Consider the following 24,365-nt stretch of genomic DNA (forward strand, 5'->3'; position numbering starts at 1 on the left):
GCCAGGAACTTGATCGCAAACTTCCCTTGGGATGACGGCCCGAGTGCTCAGACCAGCTCCACTGCTTTCCCACGCAAGCGCGTGAGCAGGCAGCTGAATCTCAAGCAGACCAGTCCAGGTTGAGCTGAGCTGGTGTTTATTTGGGATTCCTGCATCCTAAGCAGTGTCTGAACCTGTCGTGTCACAACATTAACCTTGTCTTTTTATAATTTATTTGTCTATTGGAAAGACAAAGGCCTCCCTTCCATCAGTCACCGGCAACAGCTAAGACTAAACCAGGCTGAGGCTAAGAGCTGGGGATTCCCACGGGTGCCTGCTGCTTCCCAAGGTCTGTATTAGCAGGACGCAGGAATGGAAAGCAGAGCTGGGGCTCAAACCCAGGCACTCTGGTAAGAGATGCAGCATCCCAATTTTCATTTTAACCACTGCACCAAACCAAACGCTCACCCCAGGATCTCTTGGAGGATGGTTAAGAGCAGCTGTCACGGTACAGTAAGTGAAGCTGCCATTTGGAATGTCCACATCCGTATCAGAGTGCCAGTTTGAGTCCTGTCTGCTCAACTTCCTGTCCAGCTTCTGCTAACGCTCCTGGAAGGCAGCAGGTGGTGGCTCAGATGCCCGGCCTCTGCCCTGCACATGGGAGACCTGCACTGTGTCTGAGTTCTTGGCTGCAGCTTGAACCGAGTCCCTGCTGTTGTAGGCGTTTAGGGGATGAACCAGCACTTAGAAGAATTCTCTCTTTCTCTGACTCTGTCACTCTGCCTTCCAAGTAGATAAAAATAAATCTACAAAATTGTTATTTTTAAACAAAAGGATAATTTAAGCAAAAAAAAAAACTGTAAAAATTAAAGTTATTGGGTTTGGCACAGTAGCCTAGCGGCTAACAACCTTGCCTTGCATGAGCCAGGATCCCATATGGATGCCAGTTTGTGTCCTGGTTGCTCCGCTTCCCATCCAGTTACCTAGTTGTGACCTAGGAGGGCAGTTGGGGACAGCCCAAGGCCTTGGGACTCTACCCACATGGGAGATCCAAAGCTCCAGGCTTCGGATCGGCTCAGCTCTGGCCGTTCCAACCACTTAGAAAGTGAACCAGGGGATGGGAGCTCTTTCTCTCTGTCTCTCCTTCTCTCTGTAAATCTGCCTTTCCAATAAAAAATGAATAAATCTTTAAAAAAGGAGAAAATATTTTGGATGCACTGAGTTTATATATGATATTTAACTTTTTTCCTTGTTAGATTACATGTTGTTGCTGTTATTTTTACAGTTCAAAAGATATGTCAGTAAGCTTCGAAGCAAAAGTACAGTTTTCAAAAAGAAGCATCAGATAATTGCTGAATTTAAAGCCGAATTTGGTCTCTTGCAAAGGACAGAAGAACTTCTTAAGCAACGTCATGAAAATATTCAACACCAGCTGGTAAAATGGCATTATCTTGGACTGCATAAATATAAGTGCCAGGGGGGTTATGGGTTGCAGTTTATATTGAGATCATTGTTTGTACTGGAAAACCCTTAAAATGATTAAGTTCCTTTGATTAATTACAGAGATGTCATAGAGGGTGATTCATTCATCTTTAATGTGGCAGTAAGCACTGACTTTCTATGCGTGTGCTAACTTGAGGGACTAATAATAGAAGTGAAATTCTAAGTAGGGTATTCTTTTACTTAGCTATTTCATATGAGTAAAATTACCATTTCAAGAGGGTGGCTGTAAAATATTGATTTATCATGACATGCTGGGCAGAAATTCCTAAAGAGCCTTCCAGGAGCCTGGGAAGGCAGATCCAGTGAAGGTGCTGTGAGGAAGCGTTGCCTGGAGGCCTGTTCGTGTGTTTGACAGAACAGGGCTAAACCCAGAGCAGTCCAGCAGCAAAGCTGTTGCTCTACGTGCCAGTTCTGAGTCTTCTTTGTTTGGAGTTGGCTTTATACTGATCCCATAAGGAGCTTTGGAACAAGCTGCAGCACCCAGTTGATACCCTGTTAAAACAAGGGGGCTGGCTTCTGTACCCCTGGTCCCTCAGTTAGCCGTTGAGTTTGTTGGGGCATTGCCTCTCAGCTAACACAGCTTCATTTGGCTGTGGGCGTTCTCTGGCAAAGGAGGTGAGTCCAAACCTTCAGTAGTCAGCACTGACAATAGCTTGCAATGATGTGAGGACTGAGGTGGTGTTCACAGAATCCACTGCGGTCTACCCTGGCCCTGCTGGAATCCCCTGCGGTCTACCCTGGCCCTGCTGGAATCTACTCTTTCTCAAATCAGATGGACCTCCTGCCCCAGGAATAGGTGCAACAGACTTCTGCCCAGTCAGAGTTTTCTGGAAAATTTTACAGAAAGGTCCTGTTCAGTGATACTAACTGAAAGTCTTACTGCTCTGTTTGATTCCAAGAACCCAGCTGGCACTCAACATTTCCTCCCTCTTCTGTGTTCATTTCTACCCAATCTAGGTTTCCCTCCACTTTAGCTAGTACTGTCTCTGCTCTGGGTCACTTATTTGATGGAATGATCCAGACTCTCATCCATGTGAGTTCTTCATGCAATTTCTTCATAATATACATTTCCTCTGCATTTTTTTAAAGATTTATTTTTATTACAAAGTCAGATATACACAGAGGAGGAGAGACAGAGAGGAAGATCCTCCGTCCGATGATTCACTCCCCAAGTGAGCCACAATGGGCCGGTGCGTGCCGATCCGATGTCGGAAACCAGGAACCTCTTCCAGGTCTCCCACACGGATGCGGGGTCCCAAGGCTTTGGGCCGTCCTCGACTGCTTTCCCAGGCCACAAGCAGGGAGCTGGATGGGAAGTGGAGCTGCCGGGATTAGAACCGGGGCCCATATGGGATTCCCGGCGCGTTTAAGGCGAGGACCTCAGGCGCTAGGCCACGCCGCCGGGCCCTCCTCTGCATTTTTTTAAGACCCGCACAAAGTTACAGTTGGGTACAATAGTACCAGGTATTACCAAATATACATATATATCTGCTTCTGTTGGGTAGCAGTGTCTGATTGCCTCATGCTATCCTGCCGGTATTGCTTTCTTTGCCTGCAGGCCTGTTGGCATGAGGATCCCAAGAAACTCCTGGTGGTCGTAGCACTGAGCTTAGGAGCTCTCTTAATGTCCCTTCTGGTGCTAGAATCAGAGCATCTCTATGCACATAGCCTAAAGCTGTCTGGAAAGGAGGCCCAGCTCCCTCCATGGGTCAGTGTGGATCAGGTAGTACGTGGTAGCACTCACACTCTGATCTTGTGATTCCATGACTGCTGCGTTCTGTCAGGAACACAGCACTATGTGGTGGGAATCCTGAGCGAATGAAACTCGCTGCCCAGGCTGTCAGTTCCAGCCGAGACCTGTATTGCGCTCTCCCATCAGGCCGCACCGAGCTGGCTGCTGCGCAGTGCTGTGAGCCGACTGAGCCCCATGCTCCTGCAGCCCACTGACCTTCACATCCAGCCACCTCGAGGCATTCCTTCCCATGCCTCCTTCCTAGACCTCCTTGTCCTCAGACTCCCAGTCTTGCTGCCTCTACCTCTTCTAGGCTCCTGACTAACAAGCTAGGCTACTTTCCACTGCCCAACGGATACAGAATAATTAGCGATTTCAAGTTTCACAAGCAGGTCTGCACCACTGGTTCAGATGCAACACTCGCTGTCTTCTCTGTCAGGTATCTGACTTTGGCATACAACACTTACCTAGGCCAAGAGCTCAGCCTTCCTGAAGATGGCCTACTTCGCCATTAAGTCCTATACCTGTTTTTTTGTTTATTTCTTGTTTGGGGTTTTCTTTTTCTGTCCTTCAACCATGAGAAATATGATTTATTTAAAGCTCCAAGGAAGTTCTCTATCACTTTGCATGAAGTTACTAATTCAGGCATTTGAAGCTGTCGTTTTATTTCTGCAACAAATATGTAATAGCTGGTGCAGTATCCATAGTCGTTTTCCTGCCTGGCCTATTAGCAATATTAGACATAGTTAATCTACCCTTCCCACTGTAGAATTTTTCTCCCCCTGCTTCTTGGGACATGACACTTTCTTGCTTTTTCTCCCAAACACTCCTGTCCCCACTCATAACTGATTTCTTGTTATTTCAAGTCTAAATGTGTGTTCCGCAGATTGGCCATTGGGTCTCTTTTCTCCTTTCATTTCCCTGGCTGTGTTGTTATACTTTCTGATGACTTTAAAAACCTTCTCCATGTGCCAGAAAGTCACAAATTTCTCTCTCTATTCTAGATTTCTTTGTCATTCATAATCTGTGCTTATAACAGTTTGATCGCTTCAATTAGAGATTAGTAGATATTTCACATAATCAACATACCCAAAGCTAAACTTCTGCTCTTCACCATCTCCTCATCTTCCATCTCATTCTGACAAGTGGTGTCTTCCTCCTCACTGCCTCCTCTGACCTTGAACTCATTTCTGAGCCTCTTCTTTGTACCTGCACAGCTCACTGCTGTGGTATTCTGTCAGATCTTCCCATAAGTGTGCACAGAACCACTGGTCGCTGCCTGTCACTGGCATCACCCAGACTCCACTGCTCTTCCCTAGGCTCTCACAGTGCCTTCTGCTTAACTTCCCCGCGCAGATGTTAAAACTGAGCGTTTGGGCCCGGCGGCGTGGCCTAGCAGCTAAAGAGCTCGCCTTGAATGCGCTGGGATCCCATATGGGCCCCGGTTCTAATCCCGGCAGCTCCACTTCCCAGCCAGCTCCCTGCTTGTGGCCTGGGAAAGCAGTCGAGGACGGCCCAATGCATTGGGACCCTGCACCCGCGTGGGAGACCCGGAAGAGGTTCCTGGTTCCCGGCATCGGATCGGTGCGCACCGGCCGTTGCAGCTCACTTGGGGAGTGAATCATCGGACGGAGGATCTTCCTCTCTGTCTCTCCTCCTCTGTGTATATCTGGCTGTAATAAAATGAATAAATCTTTAAAAAAAAAAATCTGAGCATTTGAAAGTACCTCTGTTCTGAACTCTCCAACAGCTTCCCGTCTCATTTGAAATAAGTCAGAGCTCTTTCAGTGGCCTTAAAATAATGATGTAATTTATCACCTAAACTGGGACACTTGAGAGCTCAGGGGAAAATAGATATAAACTGAAACTGTCCCAGGTAGCCACCTAAGGCCTGGTTGATCGCCCTCTGCCCCCACTGCGTCCAGCCTCCCCAGCTTCATCACTGTTTGTTGAGCAGGCTGGCGTCTGTTCTGGCCTCGTGACTTCTTCACTTGCAGATCCCAGTGGCATCTGTGTGGTTGAACTCCCTCACTTCCTTCGAGGAAGGCCTTCTGTGACTATCTTGTATATAATTTCTGCTCTCCGTTCTCGCCTGTATGAATTGCATTTGTTTACATATTGCTTTCACTCCCGCTGGAAGCAAGCTCTATAAGTGAAAGACATCTTTTTCCTGCTTTGTTTGCTGCTGTGTTTCTGCTGCCTGGAAGTATGCTCAGCGCAGAAGGAGAAAATAAATGAAAAACAACATGTCACTGGAGAATTCATTTATTCACTAAATATTTACGAAGCACATCCCGTGTTTTAGTTCTGTGTTACGTGTGTGGCATTATCTTAAAGTCTAAAATTAGAAATCTTTCCTGTGCAACTACAGATACTATAGTAAAATTTAGTGTAGATTTACCCCATGTAAAGGCATCCTTTAGAATGTTTAACCAACCTATTGAGTTGAAATGTGGATACTACTTATGGAAACAGCAAGATTTTGGTAAACCCACTGTTTGGCATTTTTATTCTATAGAAAGCTATCGAGGAGAAAAAGGGCATATCTGGCTACACCTACACCCAGGAGGAGCTGGAAAGGGTGTCTGCGCTCAAGAGCGAGGTGGACGAACTGAAAGGACGGACCCTCGACGACATGTCTGAGATGGTGACCGCACTTCCGCTCGTGTTCTGCTTGTTTTCGTCTGTCTGTTGTGTGGCCAGAAGGCGGGTGCTGTTCATGAAATGCTCGCTTGTCATTTCTGCACTTGGTTCATATTCTTTAATTCGTCTGTCAGTCTCCTTTGTATTGTTCCATTCTAATAACGTTGTCTAACTTCTAGTAATTTATTCATCCTGTGGGTTTCTTAAATGTACAAAAGTTATAAAACTTAAAAAGTAAGTTTTCCCGAATCATGTGATCGTATCTAATGCATGTTTTGTTAATGTTCATAGTGTTTCCTGTATCCTGAGCTTCACCCCGAAAGCATTTGTATGTTTTTACCAAGTTTCCTTCTTTTTTAAAAATGTTTATTAATTTTGTTGGAAAGACAGATTTATTGAGAGAGAAGGGGGTGCGGGGGGGAAGAGAGAGATCTTGCAGCCACTGGTTCACATCCCAAACAGCCATAATGTTCAGAGCTGAGCTGATCTGAAGCCAGGAGCCAGGAGCCTCTTCTGGGGCTCCCATGCAGGTGCAGGTTCCCAGGGCTTTGAGCTGTCCTCGACTGCTTTCCCAGGCCACAAGCAGGGGGCTGGATGAAAAGTAAAGCAACTGGAACACAAACCAGTACCCATATGGGATGTCAGCGCTTAGAGGTGGAGGGTTAGCCAATTAAGCCATTGCACCAGGCCCATCAGTGTTAAAGTGTTGAACTCTTTTCCTACTTGGGTGATAGCTGTTGCTCCCAATTCTCAAGAATTATTTTTCTCCATTTCTGTGTTCACACTGACCATTCCCTGGAACCCACTGGGTCTCTTCATGATCTAAACCCCATTTTAAAAGATGTATTCCTTATCTGAAAGGCAGAGTTGAATCCGCTGCCTGTGGTGTCAGCATCCCATAAGGGCATCAGTTTGAGTCTCATGTGTTCCACTTCCTGCCAATGCAGCTGGGAAAGCAGCAGAGAATGGCCCAAGTGCTTGGGCTGCTTAACCCACATGGGAGACCTGGAAGCTCCTGGGTCCTGGCTTCGGACCCCCCCAACTCTGGTAGTTGTAGTCAGTTGGAGAGTGAATCAGTGGATCAGATTGTTTCTCTTTCACTATGTCTCTGTAATCCTGTCTTTAAATTAAATTAAAATTTAAAAACATCTGTAAAAAAAAAAAAAAAAACAAGGACACGTGCCTAATGTGATAGCCCAGTAGCTGAATCCTCGCCTTGCATTCTCTGGCATCCCGTATAGGCACCGGTTTGTATCCCAGCCGATGCATTTCCCATCCAGCTCGCTGCCTGTGGCCTGGGAAAGCAGTAGAGGACTCCCCAAAGCCTTGGGACCCTGCATCTGTGTGGGAGACCCAGAAGAAGCTCCTGACTTCAAATTAGCTCAGCTTCAGCTATTGTGCCATTTTAGGGAGTGAACCAGCAGATGAAAGTTCTTTCTCTTTGTCTCCCCTTCTCTCTGTAAATCTGCCTTTCCAATAAAAATAAATAAACCTTAAAAAAAAAAAAAAAAGAAAGAAGACAGACTTACAGGGGGAAAGAGAGAAATTTTCCATCTGCTGGTCCGTTCCCCAAGTGGCCACAATGGCCTGGGCTGTGCCAGGCTGACACCAGGAATCAGGAATTTCTGGGACTACCACTTGGGTATAGAGACCCTAGTATTTGGACCATCTTCCACTGCTTTAATCAGCACCCAAATGGGATGCTGGTGTCACAGGCGACAGTTTAACTTGCTATGCCACAAGGCCAACCCTACAGTTTCCTAAAATGCTCAGTATTTAGCACAAAAAAGGCCTCTAAGACTTTATTCATCTCTATGACTGGGGTTTATTTTGATTGATGATTATTTAATGCCATTCAGATAATTAAGTGTTTTTGGTATCACCCCTTCCTAGTTATACATACACACACACGTAATAAGATTTATTTATTTGAAGGGCAGAGTTAGAGGGACAGGCAGAAAGAGAGAACTCTTGTGTTCATTGATTGACTATCCAGCTGGCTACTACTGTCAGAGTTGGAGTGGTCTGAAGCCAGGAACCAGGAGCTTCTTCCAGGTCTCCCACATGGATGCAGGGGCCCAGAGACTTGGGCCATTTGTCACTGCTCTCCCATGCACATTAGCAGAGAGCTGGATTGGGAGTGGAGCATTCAGGACTTGAACTGGCTCTCGGAATATCAGCACTGTAAGTGGTGGCTTAATCTTCTGTGCCATATTTTATATAAATTACAGAATTACATAACTTACAAAATACAACAGTAGTATAGTTATATACAATCTACTTCATTAGGTAAATGGATTATAAATAATTTCTTATTAATGGTCTATGGATTTGACCTTTTAAGTGGCTAAAGGATTCCTTTGTAAAGAATCAAAGTTTACTCCCATCACTGTCCAATTATTTGGTATTAAAATAAGACCTAAGTATGGGCCCGGCGGCGTGACCTAGCAGCTAAAGTCCTCACCTTGAATGCCCTGGGATCCCATATGGGCCCCGGTTCTAATCCCGGCAGCTCCACTTCCCATCCAGCTCCCTGCTTGTGGCCTGGGAAAGCAGTCGAGGACGGCCCAATGCATTGGGACCCTGCACCCGTGTGGGAGACCCAGGGAAGAGGTTCCTGGTTCCCGGCTTCGGATCAGTGCACACCGGCCGTCACGGCTACTTGGGGAGTGAATCATCGGATGGAAGATCTTCCTCTCTGTCTCTCCTCCTCTCTGTATATCTGACTTTGTAATAAAAAATAAATAAATCTTTTTAAAAAATAAGGCGTAAGTAATTTTAACTCTTAACACTGTAATATCATCATGCACATAATATTTTTCTTCAGAATTTCTTAGTTGTGTTTTTGGTTGCTGTTTAAACAACAGGTGAAAAGACTGAACTCACTGGTGTCTGAGAAGAAGTCGGCTCTAGCCCCTGTCATTAAAGAACTGAGGCAGTTGCGCCAGAAATGTCAAGTAAGTGGTTGTGATTCTGTGGTGCTTCCGGTGTTCTCTCCTGGTCATATGTGCTAATGAGCATCCTGAATGTGTTATGTGGTTAAGTACAGAAAATAAATTGTGATTATCATAAATATGAATCTGCAAAAGAGAATAATGTTATCTGCTAAACTTATTTGTTTCACTTGTGCTACGTATTTTGTCATTTGGGGGAGAAAAATGAGAAACTGCAATCCCGGATGCAAGTGCCCTCCAGATGTGTTTCTATCTTCATTTCTGTGCATGTCACCCTGCACCCGCGTGGGAGACCCAGAAGAGGCTCCGGGCTCCTGGCATCGGACTGGCTCAGCTCTGGCCTTTGCGGCTGCCTGGGGAGTGAATCAACAGATAGAAGATCTTCCTCTCTGTCTCGCCTTCTCTTCCGTTGTTTAAAACAAATATATTTATTTGTTTTGAAAGGCAGAGTGGCAGAAATTCCATCTGCTTATTCTCTCCCCAAATGCCCACAATAGCCTGGACTGGAGCAAACCAAAGCTCGGAGCCAAGAACTCCGCCTCAGTCCTCTTGAGGATGGTAGAAAGCCAAGTGCTTGAGTCGTCATCTGCTGCCTCCCGGGGCATTGGTAAGGATCTGGATCGGAAGCAAAGGAGTTAGGACCAGAACAGGACTCCAGTGTGTCCTGTAGGCATCCCACCGCAGTGCCTGCCCCTCACACTCCGCTTAAAGTATGCTTGGAGGACACAGAGCTGAGCGCCCTGGCCAAGTTCATAGTCCATCGTGCTTGCACTGTACCACTAACGTGATTCGATGACCCTCTTGTTCAGCTTCCCTCTTTCTGCCAGCAGCTCCGTGTTTTGCCACCATGTCTTTTGTCGTGCAGTTTCTCTTTATTCCTAAGATCCCCATCCTTACAGTCCCAGCTTGCTCAGGACTCCTCATTGTCTGCATTTCACAGTATGGCCTTTCTCTGCATATACTGTGTGTTGGGGTTTTTACTACTAACTGCCTCGTTGTCTAATTCACATTCCTACAAACTAGTGCAGCCCTCTGTTTTGAAGGGCAGTTTTTCATGCCAGGCTATTTCATAGGCTATTGGTCACTTCTAGTAAGAGCAGTCCAACCAGCTGTGGTTGGGGCTAAGTGGGCAGAAGAGGGCTGTGGGTGTGGTGGTACCAAGTATGGCCTTCAAAGATTGCTATCGATGGGAACTTGCCCATACTATGGATACCAGATGCTTTCCTCAGCCTGCTTACTACACTACACATCCTAGTCACTAACAACTCAACAATGTTCATCACTGCATTTTATTTTTATTCTCTAGTGTCTGTTTTTTTCCATGGTTGGAATTGAGTTGTGTTTATTTGCATTAGGATTCTGTTCACATAATACATGCCATTTGCTTTGTTTGCAGTATAATTATACTCCTCAGTTAAAAACTAGCATCAAATGCCTAAGGCCAGTCTAGGCTGGAGGTAGTAATGAGAGTCAAAACTAATGTGTTGCTAGTCAGTAAGAATTCAGAGCCCCTTTTTCTTTCCACTAAGCTCTTTTGTGTCTATACATGTCTATTCTTTGAAAATTTATTACTAACTTATTAGTTCAGTGAAAGAAATCTTTAAAGTGTGTGGAGAATCAAGACGGCGGAATAGAGTAAGACACGTTTAAACAGATGGAGAAACATTAGCCAGTGTGAAGCAGAGAGGGCACATTGCAGGAAATAAGAGAGGACAGAAAGACAGCAGAGGAGCTCCCGGAGACTGACACGGAAAAGCAGCGGACACAACAGTGTGGTGTTGCAGTGACCGATACCCCAGTGGCATTCAGCGAGTGGCAATCTGAACTGCACCAGCAGCTGGACTCCACCAGCAACAAGATAGGTCCGGGTGGCCCTCAGACCTAATGACCAGCAGATCAAAAACTCTAGTAGTGGCACATCAATTACCATTTTGTACAGTGTGGCAAAGGCTCTAAGACTGTATGCACAGCAGTGAGCTGTGCATGCGCTGAGCTGGGAGTGAGCTTTTTTCTTCCCTGCCCTCTATTATACCAGTAGTTTTCTTCTTCTTCTCTTTATTTGAGAGGAAAAGAGACAGCAGCAAAGTTCCCATCTGCATATAAATCTCTACTTCGCTATTGAGCAGAGCCAGAGAACTTGGAGTGCAATTTAGGAGTGCCAGGTGGGTGGCAGGAATCCAGTTGTTGGAGGACTCACTTTGTCTGCAGGGTCTGTGCTAGCAGGAAGCTGGGATCTGGACCCACAGACGAGTATTGAACCAGTGCTTTAACTACTAGGCTAGATACCCACCCTGTATTTTCTTTTCTCTTTTCCCCTTTTATTTCCTTTTCTGTCCTTTGCTTCTATTTTGATATGATTTATGATATTGTATGATGTTAATTTCAGCATATATTCTTGACATTTTGCCAATAGCGCAGGAGTTTAGATGCGTTTGACACACTCTCATGCCTCGTGTGTATGGTGGTGTTCTCAGGCATCCCTAACAGTATTTTCATGGTTGTTACTGTCACAGGCACTACTGTATGTAATCATTTCCTGTTCCTATTTACCCACATATTTAGGATTGTTGCTTATATTTTACTCTTTCCTTCTGGATCTAGTTTCTTTGTTCCTGAAATGAAGTTTCTTTCCCTTGTTTTCTTTCAGCAGTTGTCACAGTAAAGAATCATTGCAATGAATAAACCATCTTTTTTCTTCTTTTTCTTGGTTAGGAGGAGAGTTTTTTTCATATTTTGTAGAAAGGTCTGCTATCAGTTTAGCTATCATTTCTTTTTAAATTTTATCTTCCCTATAATTGATTTTAATATTTTTCTCTTTAGCTTTGATGTCCAGATTTTGTTGCCATCATCTATGTATAGATTTAATTTATTTTGCTAAAATTTGTGAGATTTTTAAAAATAATTATTTATTTGAATGAGTTACACAGAGAGAGGAAGAGAGAGTGTGAAATCTTCCATCCCATGGATCACTCCATTAGTCACAGTGGCCAGGGTTGGGCTAGACTGAAACTGGGAGCCAGGAGCTTTTTCCAGGTCTCCCATGTGGGAGTAGGGACCCAAGGACTTAGGCTGTCTTCTGCTGCGTTCCTAGGCACATTAGCAAGGGACTGGACTGAAAGTGGAGTACTCATATGATGCCAGAGTTGTAGGCGACAGCTTAACCCTTTACACTGCAATGCCGGTCCACAGTTTTTTTTAAGGATTTGTTTTTTGGCACCAGAATGATGCTGTATCAAGTAAAGCTGCTACCTGCAGTGCTGGCATCCTATATGAGTGCCAGTTTGTGTCCTGGCTTACTTCCAGTCCAGCTCCTGGCCAATAACGTGGGAAAAGCAATGGAAGCTGGCTCAAGTGCCTGGGCCCCTGTGTCCATGTGAGAGACCCAGGAGAAGCTCCTGGTTCCTGGCTCTGACCTGGCCCAGCACTGGCCATTCTGGCCATCTCTGAAATAAACCAATGGATGGAATCTGTCTGTCTGTCTGTCTCTCTGTCTCTCTCACCTCTCCTTCTCTCTAATATATAGTTATATAAATATAGATGCCCTTTCTCTGTAACTATCAAGTAAATAAATAAATCTCTATTTCAAATACTTCAGTAAATCTTACTTATTTGAAAGTCAGTGTTACATAGAGAGAAGGAGAAAAAGAGTAAGTGAGATCTTCCTCTGAATCCCAGATATCTGCAGTGGCAGTGCTGGGCCAGATCAAAGCCAGGAGCCTGGAACTTCATGTCTCCACATGAGTGGCAGGGCTCAAACATTTAGACTGTCTTCCACTGCTTTCCTAGGCCATTAGCAGGGAGCAGGAATGGAAGTGGCTCCACTTCCTCTGGGACATGAACTAGCATCATCTGTATGGGATGCCAGCATCACAGGTGCTGTGCCATAATGTCAGCCCTAGTTTGCGAATTTTTTGTGTCCTTCATTAGTTCTGGAAAAATTGTACCTAATACCTTTAGATAGTCTGTCTTTTGTTCTTTTTCTCCCCCGTTTTCCAGATATTCCTATTAAATGTATGTCAGGCCTAATTACTCTGTGTAATCTACTTTCATATTTTCATCTTTTTGTCTCTGTGTTAAGGTTAAGTTTTGGATAATTTCTTAAGCTGTATTTTTAGTTTTCTTTAGTTATTTGAGAGGGAAGGAGAGAAAGAAAGCTCTTTTATCTGCTACTTTACTTCTGAAATACAACAGCTGAGGCTGAGCTGGGGAAAGAAGCCAAGAATCAGTAGCTCAATCCAGGCCTCCCACATTGTGGCAACTCTCCAACTAATTACTTGGGCTGTAACTGCTACTTCCCAGAGTCTGAGTTAGCAAGAAGCTGGAATTAGGAGAGGTAGCCAGGTGTCCAACTCATATATCCCAGTGGGGCATGTGGCTATCCTAACTGCTGGGCCAAATGCCTGTCCCTTCGATTCTGTTGTCTAGTTCATTCTTTTAACTCTTCAGTGGTGTCTGACTTATTTCACTCAATTAGCTTGTTGGATTTTTTTTTTTATTTAATTTACTTATTTGAGAGACAGAGAACCAGAGAGAGTGAACGCTCATTCACTGTTTCACTCTCCAAATTCAGTAGCTGAGACTGGATTAGCACTGGGCTTAGACTGACGTCAGGAACAAAAACTCAGCCGAGATCTCCCGGGAGCCGACAGGAGCCCGCTTCCTTCCTTAAGCCGTCACTGCTGCCTGCTGGAGTCAGGAAGCTGGGGTCAGGAGCCCGAAACCCAGGCTCTTTTTTTTTTTTTTTTAAAGATTTATTCATTTTATTACAGCCAGATATACACAGAGGAGGAGAGACAGAGAGGAAGATCTTCCATCCGATGATTCACTCCCCAAGTGAGCCGCAACAGGCCGGTGCGCGCCGATCCGATGCCGGGAACCAGGAACCTCTTCCAGGTCTCCCATGCAGGTGCAGTGTCCCAGTGCATTGGGCCGTCCACTGCTATTCCCAGGCCACAAGCAGGGAGCTGGACGGGAAGTGGAGTTGCTGGGATTAGAACCGGCGCCCATATGGGATCCTGGGGCTTTCAAGGCGAGGACTTTAGCCGCTAGGCCACACCGCCGGGCCCGAAACCCAGGCTCTTTGAAATGTTTAACCACTATGCTGGACACCTGCTCCTCCGTTTTTTTTTTTTTTTTTTTTTTTTAATTTCAGTATATGTCTGTTTTATTTTTGTTTTCCTGTCTCTGCCTAATCTTTTTTTTTCCTTTGTAGTTTTTGTTGTATTAAACCTACTTAGCTTATTTCTGATATCTAAAGTTCTTTAAGATAGGGCTCTGCTGTTGCTTATATCTTCTGATTCTCATTCCTGATAGACTAATTATTTCCTTGTGTTTTATACCTTGGGACTAGGAGCTTACCTTTTTAAAGGGCTTTGTCTCTGGAATCCTGGCAACCAGGAAGCAGGGTGTGTCCCTCCATAGTGGTTTGGTAGTTGCTCTGCTGGGTACTTTAGCAGTATCATGAGCTTGGAGTTCATTATGACCTACTGTCTCAGTGTGCTACTTCTACAGCATGTGGGTAAGGTAAATTCAAACCCACACCTGCCTGAGGATAGGCCATTATGTTCTACCCACAACTGCTACAACATCACTGTGTCCTGGCCCAGCTGGCCCTCAGACTCACAGACCACAAGGGGGCTTAGCGAATCCTAGCATATTCACTCCTTGAGAGGCCTCACACTCCTAGAGTGAACCTTGGCTGCCCCTTCTCCCACTTAAAGTTATGTGTGCCTGTCACCCTTGAGAGCTATAGATATCTGAGGTCACTTTGATTATGAAAACCTCAGCCTCTCTTCTAGCAGTCTTTTGCATTATACTAGTCACCACAGCCCCAGTGCAGTCCCAGATAACAAAGGCAGCACACACCACATCACTCATTTGTGCTAGCTCTCTGGTTTCCAGGGAAACCGCTGTGTGAAATGAAGGTCATTCTCAGTGCAGTATAACCCTCCTCTCATGAAAAGTTGAGCACCTGGTTTGCTGTGGAGTCCTCAGCCCTAACTTCTGGTCCAAGTATGTTAGCGTCTGCCTCAACATTGAAATCACACTGTTACCAAGACTGACCATCCAAGCTTCTTGTCTGTCCACAGTGTCATCCTGTTTCCGACCCTAGTAATTCCTCAGACTTCCTCGAGGGTCCTATTTTGCTGTAGGTTTTAAAAGAAGTTTACTTTGCTTTACAAAGCATGTGCAGATGCCTTTGTATACCTAGATATTTATAGCATGTTTTAAAAATATTTTATTTATTTATTTTTCTTTTTAATTTATTTTTTATTTTTATTTTTAGTGGAGAGTCAGATTTTCAAAGAGAAGGAGAGACAGAAAGATCTTCCATCTGCTGGTTCACTCCCCAAATGGCTGCATCAGCCGGAGCTGAGCTGATCCAAAGCCAGAAACCCCCCGCTTCAGGTCTCCCACATGGTTGCAGGGTCCCAAGGCCTTAGGCCGTCCTCCACTCCTTCCCCAGGCCACAAGCTGGAAACTGGATGGGAAGTGGAGCTGCTAGGATTAGAACCGGTCCCCATATGGGATGCATACGGTGCATGCAAGATGAGGACTTCAGCCATTGGGATACCACACTGGGTCCCAGATTGTTTTATTTAAAGTACTGTGTTGGAAGGATGTCTAAAGCTACTGAAACAGCCTGGACTCAAAATTTGACTCCACCCCTTTCCAGTAGTATAGTCATTGGCAAGGAACTTGGTTTCTGAACCTACTCTAAGCTTTAAATGGGGTCTTAATGCCTCCTTCATAAGATCACAAGATCTAGTTATTGTCCAAGGAAACCTAAGATGCAATCTCTCTTAGAGGACCGCTGCCTAAGTTTCAACTTCCTCATTTGCTATTCCCAGCCACTCTTGAGCATAATAAATTACTTGTTGTTCTTATTCTCTTCAGCTTCATTGTTCTTTTTCTCTTCAGCTTCTATCCCTTCATACGGAGGACTGTTCCTTTTATTAAAAAAGCACTCTCATCTGCCTTCTAAACAAAAATAAATAAACCTTAAAAAAAAAAGCACTCCCTTCCCTTCCCCCAGCATTCCTTTACTCACCCGGCATGCTTAGCTTAGTCCACACTGATCCCCAAGCCTAGAGGTTAGTTCCATGAGAGGGCTACCTTGCGTTTGCTGACCAAAGCTCTCAGCAGCCTGTTTGCTTGTCCGAATGTTACTCGAGGGAAGGATTTTTGGCTGTTTTCATCATTGTTATAGTCCCAGCTCCTAATAAAGGACCTGGCACAGAGCTCAATACATGGTAGATATTATTCTTATCAGCACCTTCATCTGTCATAATTCTCAAATATCTGATTGTTGTATAAATAACTCTTAAGTATGCCAAGAAGCTTAGAGTTATGTTACCAGACCGACAAGGGCATGCATTGTTTCAGAGCCACATTTCAGGCCTTTATTTTTCACGTTTTCAGTCATTTGCTCTTTTCATTCTAGGAACTAACCCAAGAGTGCGATGAAAAGAAATCCCAGTATGATAGCTGTGCAGCAGGCCTTGAAAGCAATCGGTCTAAATTAGAACAGGTAAGAAGCTTTTTCTTCTAACAGTTTAGTTAAAACTGCCTGTGTATATGCATTTTCAGTATCCATTGTCAAAAGGGCCCCAACTCTCTGTCATCATCTCCTGGGTCTATCTGAATTTCCAGAGGTCTTTATTACTTTAAACTTTCTTTTTGCATCCTGGATTTTCCTCTGTGCTACGTAATGGCCACAGTTCAAGACACCTCACCTTTTGCCAAATGTCCCACAGTGACCTTCTTAGTCACTTCCAGTGTAACCCTCTTACAGTTGACTCTCCGTAGAGCAACCAAAGAAACTTTGCACTTGGAATCTGATCTCCACAGTGTGATTTGCCAGGCTCCACCTGTGCTGTGCCCACTGCAGAGCTCCCATCGTACAGGCTGGCCACCTTCTTGCACTACAAGCCCACCAGGCGTGCTTTCCCCACTGGGCTTTTGTGTGTGCTTTCGCTTACACCTGAGGTGTTCTGCAACCAGCTCTCTGCCTTGATCTTTGCTTCCCATCATTCATATCTCAGCTAGGTGTCACCTCCTCCTCAAATTCTTCTCTGATCACAATATCTGGGGTTTTCTTCTTCCCTCTCCAACCTGGTCCACCTTGTCTTTCTCTCTAACGTCAGACTGATTTTCTTCATGACATTTACCCCATCTGTAATAGCATTCAGAATGTTTCTGTTTGGAGCACTGACCAGTCTGCCTTGGTCACCCCTGCATCCTCAGTGCTTAGGGGACAGTACTGGACACATCGCGGGTGCTTAACAAAGGAGTAACTGAAGCTTTCGGTTTTAAAGTGATATGCTTCATCTCTAGAAAAGATTATAATCTATTCTGTTGGAGTCAGCCATACAACATTGCCAAGAGAGGATGAGTCTGATGCTTATTCTTCTGCTGAAGTCGTTCTTGTTGCACGTATCCTCTCAATGACATTGCTCACTTGAAGTTGTATGTTGTAGGAAGTTAGAGGACTCCGTGAAGAATGTCTTCAAGAAGAAAGTAGATACCATTACACAAACTGTATGATTAAGGTAAGACAAAAGGAAGTGGCTGGGAATGTCTTCTGAGGGTTTTGTCCATCTCACATGTCCTTGACACGCTTTTCCACCAGAACCTAGAAGTTCAGCTTCGCCGGGCCACTGACGAGATGAAGGCATACGTCTCTTCTGATCAACAGGAAAAAAGGAAGGCAATTAGGCAAGTCGGGTGGTTGCTTTTACATATTTGCCGAATGTTTTCACCTGTTGAAGTTTTATAAATGAGGTACAATTCTACAAATTTAGATTATTTTAACAAGCAGTTACTAAGATATTTTTAAGATTATTAAATATCTTATAGATGCCTTGCTAACTAAATAAAAATACAATTTTATCCTTTTGAGACTTATCTATTTGAAAGGCAGAATAACGAAGAAAGAGACAGAGGTTTTTCCATCCACTGGAAAATCCACAAGTACCACTTCCCAAATTTCCACCGTCATCAGGGCTTAGCTAGTCCAATGCAAGGAGCCTAGGGCTCAGTTTGGGTCTCCTATGTGAGCAGCAGGAGCCCCAGTACTTGAGCCATCATCTGCTCTCCCAGCCACATTACCAGGGAACTCGATCAGAGGCAGAATAAATGAGACTCAAGCTGGCACTCTGAAATGGAATGTTGCTGTGGCTTACCTTGTTGCACAGCAGTACTTGCCTCGGAGCCCACACTTTATTTCTTATGTATTCTCTTTGTTATAGTACAATATATATAAAACATAAAATTTGCCACCTTAGGGACAGATGTTATGGTGCATAAGGTTAAGCCACTGTCTGAAACACAGGTATCCTGTGTGGATGCCAGTTCAAGTCCCATCTGCTCCACTTGTGGTCCAGCTCCCTATAAATCGCTTAGCAAAGCAGCAGAAGATGGCCTATGTCAGGGGACCCCTACCATGCCTGTGGGAGATCCAGATGGAGTTCTAGGCTCCTGCCTTTAACCTAACCCAGCCTTAGCTCTTGTAGCCAGCTGGGGAATGAACCAGCAGATGCAATCTCTCTCTCTCTCTTTCTGTGTGTGTGTGTCTGTGTGTCTGTCCATCTCCCTACAGCTATGTCTTTCAAATGAATAAATTCAAATTTACTACCTTACTTGTTTTTATTTTTTGAAATTTTGTTCAAGAGTCAGAGAGAGGCACAGGCAGACACAGACAAGCGCTCCCATATGCTGGTTCACTACCCAGATGCCCACAATGTGTTGCTTGGCAGGACTGAAGCCAGGTCCCCCTCAGATATGACAGGGACAGCCTCGCGAGCCATCATTCCTGCCCACCAGGTTGTACGTGAATAAGAAGCTGGACTCAGGAACTGGAAATCAATCCAAAGCACTTCCTATGGCACGTGGATGTGCTAATTGAGCTCTGCCCCTAACACTTTTGAAGTATACATTGCAGTGGTGTTGATCACATTCAGTGTCTTGGAACCATCACCATGGATATGTTTTTTGACTTACCAGGCAAAAACTTGTGACCCATTAAAGTAATACCTTTTCCTTACCCCCTTTAAGGAATGTGTATAATTTTATAGTTGCTTTTTTTTTTTTTTTTTTTTTTTTTTTTTAAAAAAGATTTATTTATTTTTATTACAAAGTCAGATATACAGAGGAGATAGAGAGGAAGATCTTCCATCCGATGATTTACTCCGCAAGTGAGCCACAATGGGCCAATGCACGCCGATCCGATGCCGGGAACCAGGAACCTCTTCCGGGTCTCCCACATGGGTGCAGGGTCCCAATGCAATGGGCCGTCCTCAACTGCTTTCCCAGGCCACAAGCAGGGAGCTGGGTGGGAAGTGGAGCTGCCGGGATTAGAACCAGCGCCCATATGGAATCCCGGGGCGTTCAAGGCGAGGACTTCAGCTGCTAGGCCACGCCGCCGGGCCCTCATGCTGAGGATTCTGTGGAGAGCGGGGTGCCGAAGCTGCTCCCTGTCCTCGCAGGATGGCGGCTGGCCCAGGGCCAGGAGGCGGGGTTGGTCTCACCAGCAGGTAAACAGGAAGTCACCTATAGTTGCTTTTTTATAGGCATGAAAGCTGGTCTTGGGCGCAGCACAATGGCTCAGTGGCTAAATCCTCACGTTGCATACTCTGGGATCCTATATGGGCACCAGTTTGTGTCCCAGCTGCGTCACTTCCCATCCAGCTCCCTGCTTTGGTTCTGAGAAAGCAGTCAAGGACAGCACAAAGCCTTTACCCGGGCTGTTACATGCTTGTTTAATTTTGTCTTAAATACGACGGTTCAGGTTTACACAAAGCAAAAGCCTACTGTATTTCTAGTCAAATGTAGTCGCCTACCTTCTTCTTCATCTGTTACTCTATCCTCATCACCTGCTTTAAATATCACTGTTTATCTATGAAGTACTAAAATGTGATTATAATTTTGATTAAAAATAAAATGGTACTTTTGATTTTTTTTTGGATCAAAATTTTTGTGTTTTACCTTACAAAAAGAATATTTGTGGGCCTGGCGTGGTGGCCTAGCAGCTAAAGTCCTAGCCTTGAATGCGCCGGGATCCCATATGGGTGCCGGTTCTAATCCTGGCAGCTTCACTTCCCATCCAGCTCCCTGCTTATGGCCTGGGAAAACAGTGGAGGACGGCCCAAAGCCTTGGGACCCTGCACCCACCTGGGAGTCCCAGAAGAAGCTCCCAGCTTTGAATCAGCTGAGCTGCAGCCATTGCGGCTACTTGGGAAGTGAACCATTAGATGCAAGATCTTCCTCTCTGTATCTCTTCTCTGTGAATCTACTTTTCCAAGAAAAATAAATAAATCTTTTTAAAATGCTTTTTTTTCTGTTTTATTTGCTAATACGTATAAATGTATTACAAACTATTTTGCTACTTAGTTTTTTTCTTAATTTAGAATTCTTTGCAGTTTTCATTATTATTAATAAATCTGCCTCTTTTTCAAAGTATAACTCTGCATTATTCCTTTGAATGCATGCAGTGAGTTACTGAAAGAGTCTGCGGATTTTTCATCGCTGTAGGAATTGATGGAGTAATGAGTCCTTGTCGTGTTCACTAGGTTCAGAGAGCTGACTGCTGAAAAGTGAGGGCTAGATGCAGGTTAATGTTTATTTAAAACTCATATCCTTCCTTTCCTGGAACTTCTGCAAAAACAAAATATATTCAAGCCTCAGTTTCAAATTGTTGCGAGGACCGATTAGGCAGAAATATTACCTAACCTTTTACTCCTTGTAATGTTTCATTTTCTTATTTTCATAAATTGTTTACTAGAAGAACTGACTAAACATGAGGAAAAACAAAATGTTTGATAATAGGTTTCCTTGTGACTCTGTTGCCATGGACTATAGTCCAGTGTTCAGGTTTTAGATACACACGTTAATTGATTACTCCTTGTATATTCAAATCAGCCAAGGTGCATTTCAACTAAATCATTCTGTTATCTCTTTAGGGAACAGTATACCAAAAATATTGCTGAACAAGAAAACCTTGGAAAGGTAAGAATTATTATTTATTTATTAGATATGCCTGGTTAAGACATTCAGTATATGATTATGGCATAGTAATTCTGTTAAGATTACAGTACAGGTTTTGAGGGGAGATTGATAGTGTCTTTTACAACTGAAGATGCTTCTTTTGGAATTTGATTTTATAAATGTCAAAGCACAGGGATTTCATTTTTGTACAATTTATTTTTATTTGTATTGGAAAGTCAGATATACAGAGAGGAGGAGAGACAAAAGAGGAAGACTCCGTTCGATGATTCAATCCCAGAGTGGCCAGCACTGAGCCAATCCAAAGCCAGGAGCCTCTTCCAGGTCTCCCTCTTCCAGGGTCCCAAGGCTTTGGGCTGTCCTCCTCTGCTTTCCCAGGCCACAAACAGGAAGCTGGATGGGAAGAGAAGCCACCAGGATTAGAACCGGCACTCACATGGGATTCCAGGCGTTCAAGCTGAGGCCTTTAATCACTAGGTACTGTGCCAGGCCCTTAGGGATTTCTTGTTAAAGAAAAAAGATCTTTTAGTTATAAGCAGTAAAGAATTCATAACAACATTTTATACTATAATTTTCAAGCGATTCTTAGATAATTTAGCTTATGTGTTTGAATTGATTCATTTTATACAACACAGATCTCATTGTTATTCAGATACTGATCTAAGCCCTTGACAAATATTGATTCATTTGGTTCAAACACGTGAAAAGCATTGGTTGAGATACCTAGCTCTGCCTGTCTGGCAGAGTGCCAGGAACGCTGCTCAAGTGAAGATCTGTGATTGAGTCTTGCTTCCTCAGACCTCAGAGCCCATGCCAGGGGAAGCAGTACCATGCGCGTGGGAGAAGCGTTTGACCATCAGGCCTTAAGCACTTTGTGGCAATCACTGGGAGACACCAGCTTTGCTGTTTCTAGAGAAAAATGAAGACACACATATCAGCATTGAGGGGAGGAGGCCAGTTGGCAGCTGACCTGGCCTGTGGTTCTGGACAAACTTCTTCACTCTGTAGAGTCCGTTCACTCCTGATTACACAAAGGTGGACAAGGAATCTACAGGGGAGGACCTGGATCTGTTCCACCATCATCTTCAGGGATTTTACGCTTGTGTTGTGTAATGAGATGTAATCAATGTTGTGTAATCAATGTTTCTAGGTTTTAGTTTCACTCTTGAAAATTTGAGTTTTGTTGTTAGGTTTCCCAATGCAAATGTTAAGTTTGAAGCATCATAGGTGTTAGGGATTGTTTAGCTGTAATTTTTCTTTGAATTTACTCTATATGGGTATGTAGGTTCATTGCTCAAATATTCTTTTAAAAAAAACTGAGGGGGGGTCTGGCGGCGTGGCCTAGCGGCTAAAGTCCTTGCCTTGAAAGCCCCAGGATCCCATATGGGCGCCGGTTCTAATCCCAGCAGCTCCACTTCCCATCTAGCTCCCTGCTTGTGGCCTGGGAAAGCAGTTGAGGACGGCCCAAAGCTTTGGGACCCTGCACCCGTGTGGGAGACCTGGAAGAGGTTCCAGGTTCCCGGCATCGGATTGGCGCGCACCGGCCCGTTGCGGCTCACTTGGGGAGTGAATCATTGGACGGAAGATCTTCCTCTCTGTCTCTCCTCCTCTGTGTATATCTGGCTGTAATAAAATGAATAAATCTTTAAAAAAAAAAAATTGAGGGGCTTGGCACAATGGCTCAGTTGGTTAATCCTCCCCCTTTAAGTGTCAGGATTCCATATGGACGCCAGCTCCTGTCCCAGGTGCTCCACTTGCAATTCATCTCCCTCCCTGTGGCCTAAGAAAGCGGCAGAGAATAGCCCAACGCCTTGGGACCCTGTGCCCACGTGGGAGACCCAGAAGAAGCTCCTGGATCCTGACTTCAGATCAGCTCAGCTTCAGCTGTTGCAGCCAATTTGGGGAGTGAACCAGTGGATGAAAGCTCTTTCTGTAAATGTGGTCTACCTTTACATTAAAAAATAAGTAAATCTTTTTTTTTAAGTTCATTTATTTATTTACTGGAAACACAGAGTGACAGACAGGGAGAGTTGGAGATCTTCCATCTGCTGGTTCACTCCCCAGGCAGCGGCAGCAGCTAGTCCTGGTCCAGGCTGAAGCCAGGAGCCTGAAAACTCCCTTCTGAATCTCCCATAGAGACAACAGGGACTTGGGTGTCCTCCCTGGCTTTCCCAGGGGACTCAGCAGGAAGCTTGATCAGCAACAGAGCACCCAGAACTGTCACCGGCACCTCATGAGCTGTGGCTTAACCCCCTGTGCCACAGCAAGGCCTAAGGAAGAAGCCCGGGAAGAGCAACTAATCCTTATCAACGGTTACTTACCCAAAGATAGAGTTCAAATTTCTTCTTGATTCACCTGTTTAGTAGTTTTGATCAGTTGGCTGTTATCCTTAAGCATCTTTATGTCACCTAGATGGAGTATCAATGGTATACGTGCATATGTTGTCTGTATTTCTATCAGGGGCACAAATTGTTCTCTCATCCTAATTAATTTTGAGACCATCCTACTACATTTTTTTTTCTTTAAGATTTATTTATTTGGAAGACAGTTACAGAGAGAGAGAGAGCAGAGATAGAGGGAGAGACCTTCCATCTGCTGGTTCGTTCCCCAGATGGCCTCAGCAGCCCCCGGGCCAAGGCCAGCACCAGGAGCCTGGAATTTCTTTGAGTCTCCCAAATGGTTGCAGGGTTCCAAGCACTTGGGCCATCTTTCGCTGCTTTTTTTATAGTCCTTTATTATTAGCCTTAACTGGCAATTAAGAAAGCTGAGATCCAGACAAGTTAAATGTCTTGCTTGCAGTTAGTGACAGGGCCATGGCTGAACAGGTTATTTCTCTGACTGGCAACACTGGCATACTAGATTGGCTCTGTCCCTATTGCTCCACTTCCCACCCAGCTCCCTGCTGGTAGCCTGGCAAAGCAGTGGAGGACAGTCCAAACCACCTACACAAAAGACCCGGAAGAAGCTCCTGGCTTTGGATCGGCTTGGCTCCAGCTGTTGTGGCCACTTGGGAGATGAACCATGGATCGAAGTTCGTTCTTTGTCTCTCCTCCTTTCAGTGAATCTGCCTTTGCAATAAAGATAAATAAATCTTAAAAAAAAAAATAGTTACAAAGCCAAGGATGAAACTTAAGTCTTTTGACTTCTTAAATCTGCATTTTTTTAGGTTATTTTTTTAAGATTTTTTTAAATTAGAAAATCAGATATACAGAGAGGAGAGACAGAGAGGAAGATGTTCTGTCTGATGATTCACTCCCCAAGTGACCGCAATCATCTGACGGAAGATCTTCCTCTCTGTCCCTTCTCCTCTCTGTATATCTGACTTTGCAATAAAAATAAATAAATCTTAAAAAAAAATTTAAAAGGTAGAATTACACAGAGAGAAAAATCTTCTATCTGCTGAATGGCCACAGTGACCAGGGCTGATTCAGCCCTAAGCCAGGAGCCAGGAGCTTCTAGGTCTCCATGTGAGGACATTGGCCCTCTGCAGCTTTCCCAGTAGCGGGAGCTGGATCAGAAGTGGAGCAGCCCACGTGGAATGCAGGTGTCGT

General features: G+C 44.6%; 1 protein-coding gene across 1 annotated transcript in view; it reads left to right on the top strand.

Moving 5' to 3' along the window:
* The window catches only part of IFT81 (intraflagellar transport 81), a 63,333-nt gene that overhangs the window by 38,193 nt on the left and 775 nt on the right, over positions 1-24,365 (top strand). The window contains exons 12-18 of the mRNA XM_058656461.1: positions 1,265-1,414; positions 5,733-5,861; positions 8,725-8,814; positions 16,256-16,342; positions 17,292-17,363; positions 17,444-17,529; positions 20,772-20,817. Coding sequence (XP_058512444.1) covers positions 1,265-1,414; positions 5,733-5,861; positions 8,725-8,814; positions 16,256-16,342; positions 17,292-17,363; positions 17,444-17,529; positions 20,772-20,817 — 660 coding nt within the window. The remainder of the gene's footprint in view (positions 1-1,264; positions 1,415-5,732; positions 5,862-8,724; positions 8,815-16,255; positions 16,343-17,291; positions 17,364-17,443; positions 17,530-20,771; positions 20,818-24,365) is intronic.

Source organism: Ochotona princeps, chromosome 29 (genome assembly GCF_030435755.1).
Source record: "Ochotona princeps isolate mOchPri1 chromosome 29, mOchPri1.hap1, whole genome shotgun sequence".
NCBI lineage: Eukaryota > Metazoa > Chordata > Mammalia > Lagomorpha > Ochotonidae > Ochotona > Ochotona princeps.